The sequence below is a fragment of the Miscanthus floridulus genome, chromosome 9, assembly GCF_019320115.1.
Source record: "Miscanthus floridulus cultivar M001 chromosome 9, ASM1932011v1, whole genome shotgun sequence".
Classification (NCBI taxonomy): Eukaryota; Viridiplantae; Streptophyta; class Magnoliopsida; order Poales; family Poaceae; genus Miscanthus; species Miscanthus floridulus.
Genome location: NC_089588.1, coordinates 28,854,720 through 28,860,956, shown reverse-complemented (window position 1 = coordinate 28,860,956; position 6,237 = coordinate 28,854,720). Strand labels below are relative to the sequence as shown.

Genomic DNA, 6,237 nt, shown 5'->3' with positions numbered 1-6,237 from the left:
GGGACTACCAGGACAAGATTGAACTGCAATACATTTTTCCACTATGAACCATCATAAACTCAAAAGAGCATCTTATTAACATATTCTGAGAACAAAACCAAAGGAGCATTTTCAACACAATGCAATCATCCCTAAGTATCTCCTAGCCAATCAGTCACAAAGCACAAGGACAAATTATACTATAGTATTAGATGCTCAGATCAGTATTTAGAGAAACCGCTGCAACCTTGGTATGACTGGGAGATAACGCAGAACCTTACGTGCTATTGGCTTCCGTTTATGCCCTTGATTGGTTGCTTCAACAACTACATATCGGCTTTCCTCACAAAAATCACATTTTTCCTTATTTGCATCTTCTTTGTAGTATATCATACAATTGTTTATGCAAGCATCTATCTTGACATACGGCATTTTTAGACCGCGGAGAAGATATTGACACTCATACAATGTTTTTGGCATTCTATGGTTCTCAGGAAGTACATCATCAAATAAATTTAGTAACTTGTTAATGCATTCCATAGAGAGGCTATGTTGTGACTTAATTGCCATCAAACGTGCCACTGCAGTCAGCCGTGCAACACTAGTGAGGTTGTGGAGCGGCTCTTTTGAAGCGGACAACATAGCATAAAATGCCTTAGCATCAGCTGTTGGTTCATCTTCGAGATTCTCCGTATGCATTGCATCACCAAAATCGGCTAACATCTCATCTAAACCATCAACGGTACTATAGGCATGTTGCAATGTACGCTCACTAACAGGGTGCTCACCATGTTCAGTCCATAGAGTATACCCAGGCATAAATCCTCTTTTACACAAATGCATACCCATGACAGCCCTCCTTCGTCTAACTCTATTGCCACAATCTGAACATGGACACACTACTCCAAATTTTTCAGAATTACGAACATCGCGGAAAGCACGGTCTAGAAAAACATTAGTATTTCGCACCCATTCCTGGGAATGACAACCATTATCCTTCCAACCTTGGTACATCCAACTACGGTCTTCTACTGACATGGTTTATGTTGCGACAATAAACTGAAAATTAGACAGTACCATGTCATAGTTCATATCATGAGAGCATATGTGTTGTGAGAGTTATCTCAGCAAACATTTTGAAATTAAAAGGCGAGTTTATAAAGAAGAGCGCAAACATATAGTAACTACTAGTAACAAAGCAGGCAGGGGCGGAGCTCAGTGGAGGCGATACTAGGCTCCGCCCCTGCTTGCCTACGACTGAACTCTGAACTCCCCTTTAAAAAAAACTCTGAACTCTGCAGGACTAGCTATAGCTCCCATCTATAAGTTTGATAAGATTAGATACTAAAAGCGTGTCACACTAGGGGTAGCATACTAGTACATGTTAGAGGCAATGAATCATACATGGTCTGTTTTGTCACCAGGCCTACCTACCCTTCTGAACTCAGTAGTAGTGTTCTCAAGTGCAGACTCTTATAAAGAAGGATACAGCAAGTGTGGACAATCTTGGCAGCTACTCACTGCTGTGCAAAACACAAGCCGCAACGAACTGTGACATCTCACCAGTTGCCGGGTGCCAACTAAAAGGATGAGAGCTATTCTGGTGCTAGAAAATATTAGTTCTAAAACTCACGAGCCACGGTGGTTTCTATAGAAATTTGGCATTGAATTAGGCCCCCCTTGATTTACAGTCATAGTCCGCCACTGAAAATAGGGAGGCTGATATATATTGCACATTCAGAACAGAAGCATATCACAGTCACAGACTCAGTGCACAAAATAATTAAACTGATATATATAGCAATAGGATGGAACTAATAAACGGCAAATCTTAATTCTAACCTTAACTGCTTTGCTCAGAAGCACCACATAGAGCGTCAAAACCTTCCTTTTGCACAGACCTGGGGACACCTATCGAACTTTTCCTTGCACAACACTAGGGATCTCCCTTTCCCTTTTCACCTGGTGGCAAATCACACCCGAAATTTTTGCTGAGGTAAAATTTCAATCAGTAGAAGAGTCTGCAACTGGTGAGATGTCACAGCGGACAGGGTTGTGTTATCACCTGGCGTCGAGCGGATAGGGTTGTGGCGCGCAGGTGGCCGGCGGCGTCGGGCAGGTGGTCGGACAGCAGGCGAGCGGCATTGGCAAGGCAGCCCACAGCGGGCGGCGTTGGCTAGGTAGCCCACGGCGGGCGGGCCACCGGCGGCAGGCGGGCCTCGCTGTGGTCGGGCTGCCGGCGTCGAGCAGGGGGCTCACTGATGGCGGGCGGCCGAGGTCGCGAAGGGGTCTCTGGCGGGCAGTTGGGCGGGTGGGGTCGCACTCGCGAAGGTCTTGGGCGGCCGGCCGCCGTCACTCGCTGCGGGCGGGCAGCCGAGGTCACGAAGGTTTGAGCGCCTGCTGGATAGATAGAGTGGGGAATTTTCTTTTTTCTTTTTTTTACCGGCCTGGTATGTAAATCTCGCGGGAACAAGGACTGGGAGCGCCCGCGGAGATGGCTGATGGCGGGAGCAAGCAGCGGGAGCTAAAAATGTTTAGCTCCCTAGGGAACGATCGTATTTCCTAGGGAAACGTTACACCGTGGCAGCCCATGAATATGATTCACCGAGGAAAAAATTAGAACCCTAGGGAATCTATTACGTTCCCTAGGGTATCAAATAAAACCCTAGGGACTACAAAATTTCCCTAGAGTGCTTGTTTAACCCTAGGGAAACTAAATAACCCTAGGGAAACAAGTAGATTCCAGTAGTGATAGGCCATGAAAAGGATGAGGATGATAGCCCTGTCATCAGCTCTGTTGTTTCATGGATGTATTGGCCGCTTCCATCTTGGAAATTCTAGTATAACAGTAAAGCAATAAGAATTTCTACCAAATTGATCTATGTAAGTATTATATTCAAATTTAATTACAGTTTAAATTCGATTTCTCTAAGTATTATAATATAATTGCATGATCTAAAATCTGAGGTCACACTGCTATGTACCCACTTACTATATATAAATAGAAATTTCAATCTATGTCCACTGCATGGACAGCACCATGGGCAGTGTGTGGAGATACACGGCTGCAAATACTGTTATAAGGACAACACCATGCGTTGAATACATAACGATTCTCTTCCAAATCTGTTTTTTCTTTCTTTCTTCAGGCCTATGAATCGAATACTAACGTATGAATAGCTTAGAGCTTCCATCCCAGCAAAGCAGCCAGAATATTCATATGGTCTCTAGTATGGATAATGAATTAGTAGCAGTAAATGCAGCACGTCTAAGCCCAAACGTTTGGAGTATTGCTACTCAGGAAACGAACTTAAATTATATAAAGAAAGGGAAATGAACTTAAATGAGACTTTGTATCTAACTGGTCTGCCAATGTCGACTCGACCATGCAAGTAAGAATTACTAGGATGATGAGCTACATTATTAGCTAAGAATATAAGCAAAAAGAATAAGGAGTCCCAGAGCGCATACCTTGGAGACGACATGCAAGGTGTCGAGCAGCAGCTCGTGCGTGGCAGTGGCCGCTGCCCGCTGCTCGATCTACGCCTGGAGTGCGTCGAGCATAGTGAAGATGTCTCTCTACCGTAGAGATGGGTCTGTACACAAATCACATTAGCAAGCAATGGAAGAAAAAAAAAACTATGCCCATTTCATCAAACAAATTGGCTGCATCATCCATGGAAGCGTCGACGCTGGTATTGAGTAAACACATGTGTATTAGATTTATCTAATTGACAGTGTAGCATAGGAGCAAACTATAACTAAAAAAACTACATTAGTTAATGGGTAAAATATTTTCTCAAGGTAATATTAATTTTGTGCTTGTATGAAGCATCGTTGCTTGACAGAGATTTTATAAATGATAGTATAATGCAGGCATAGGTGCTAGTGCCCTTTTCAACAGCTTCAACATTCAGAATCGTGACCTTCAAACAGCAGAGTTGCTCAATACCTTCGACATGAAGCATAGGTCCTGCTTTTGAATCATGTCCGTTACCTTGGATTGCAGAGAGTACTTGCTTTATGGAGAGGACGAAGTCCAATAAAAGGCGCTCCTAAGCCAGTCGCTGCTCCACGGTGACCTTTGACATCGCAGCGCGTTCATGCTTCTCCACCATCACCTCCTTCAGTCGGTAGATTGGCGGTACAGGGGAAGTAGGGAGGGGACTGTGACAGTGGGCTTTGGTCATTGTTGATTTCTGTGCGTTAAGGCACGGCAACGCACCAAGGAGGCAAGGACGCGGGCAAGACATGTGTTCACTGAGCAGCCTTCCTTGGAGGCATTTCGTCAAATAGGTGCTGGGCTTCTCCCATGTCGGTGGCTGCTCCAGCTGCTGAAGCGCTGGACTGTGCGCTCTTCTGCGTGGGAGTTCGCATAGGGCTCTGGGGAGCTGCAAACGCTGGCGCTGGTTGCCTCCATAAGCATGCCTGGCCACGCGCTCCTCGCCTCCTCCGCCCGCCGCTCTTCCCCACGCACGCAAGCCTGACTCCACGCCTAGGCGCGCCACGGCCTCGTGCGCCGCGGTGACGAAAAGACCAGCGCGGCTGGGGACAACGACAGCGGTTTCCGGGCCTCCGTCGGCTCTGTCCGCATTGGCGCAGGCGTGGCCTTCGCGAGTCTTGTCCGCAATCTTCAAGCTCGACTGCGCGGTCGGGTGGGAGCAAGGGCGGCTGCGCGCGATGGCCGCGGGCGCCTCTTTGAGCAAAGGCACAGCGGGCGGCACCGGGGAGAGGCTCTGGCGGAGAAGTTTGAACGTCGCGTCGTGGCGTCGCGTCGGCTGGGGACTTTTCGCTTTTGAACCGCCCGATAAAGGCGCTGTTCGGCTGTAGGAGTATCGTTTTGGCTGAGCCGGTAGGACCGCTGATCAGACAACGCTATTTAAGCCGGTGTAATCATGACTGTACACAGCAGTATTAAATGCTATTCATATTTAAAACTATTGTAACTAAATCAATTCAAATTCTGATGCCAAACAATAAGGCATGGCATTGCCACTTCAATCCAAAAGTTGATAAACAAGTTCAATAATGGTTACTTATGAACACTACTAAAAGTTTCATACATTATAAACATGGACCTACTTCAACTTCGAATATTAGACAAGTTTACATACAAGTTCTTACATGTCTCAATAGGTTCTAAGCATAAATAGAAATTACAGTCCAGTTCAACATTCCATACAGCAAATTAATACAACATAGCACTACCTACGTATTGGACTATTCCAACGTTATACAATTAGGCATACATGTAACATATATAAAACTTGTAGCCTTCATCAAGCCACTGAGCAAACTGCACAGACAAGTCATGCACTCTTCGGCTGGACACGTCCACATGCAACCTGCAGCTGCACATACACCTTCGCCTGCATGCACCAACAAGTCTCATACATATAATTGAAACCACGGCCCATCTATCTTTAATTGAACTACTTTGCATACTAAATTAAATCACGTTTGCTGAATCATTCTCCCTAGAGAGCCAAAGATATGAACTCCCTCATTGTTGTCATACTATTATTTGCATTGAGATGCACCCAATTGGACAGTGGGTACAAAGGTGAACCAACTCCATGCTCACTCATTCACAAAAAATGTTCATTGCAAAGTATGATATAATCATCATCGATTGCTTTTCCCTCTCGCAGTAAGGTACCCCTTTCAAAATGTGCCAACGGGCTTTCAGAACCCCAAATGTCCGTTCGACGACATTGCGGAGTCTCCAATGAGTCAAGTTAAATTTCTCCTGTCGAGATAATGTCTCAAGGTCTAAGCCCCTGAAATCGTCCAGACGGTTCCTTGTATTTTTGTATGGACCCATGTAGCCATACTCCTGCGTGTATCCAGCGTCCACTAGATAGTAGCGTCCTACAACACATGAATCATTTCCACAATTAGTTTTTAATTTTGTGCCCAAGCAACTACAAAGTTGGTCCATCAATTGCATGCCAGTAATCACTAATCGTGTGGTAGATGCAGGAAGCTTGGTTCCTCCCAACAATCTCTTAGGACCGACATGTTATTGACCGACCCCGTCCTCTCGGCACCGACAAATGTGAAGCGCATATCCATGTCGACAATGACACAAACATTAATTGTTACATCTCCTTTCCTATTTATATAGTCAGCTTTAGCCTGCCTATTCACGCTAACTTTAATGTGAGTGTCATCCAAAGCTCTGATGCACCCATCAAAGAATGGTGCATATGCTGCAAGATTATGGTTCACTCCAGCATAGTTGCTATCAGTTGGAAC

General features: G+C 45.4%; 1 protein-coding gene across 1 annotated transcript; it reads right to left on the bottom strand.

Moving 5' to 3' along the window:
* Positions 1 to 207: 207 nt before the first annotated feature.
* On the bottom strand, positions 208 to 1,017 carry LOC136483845 (uncharacterized). Its single transcript, XM_066481003.1, has one exon. It carries the CDS (start codon positions 1,015 to 1,017, stop codon positions 208 to 210), a length of 810 nt encoding a protein of 269 aa, XP_066337100.1.
* Between the last annotated feature and the right edge of the window lie 5,220 nt (positions 1,018 to 6,237).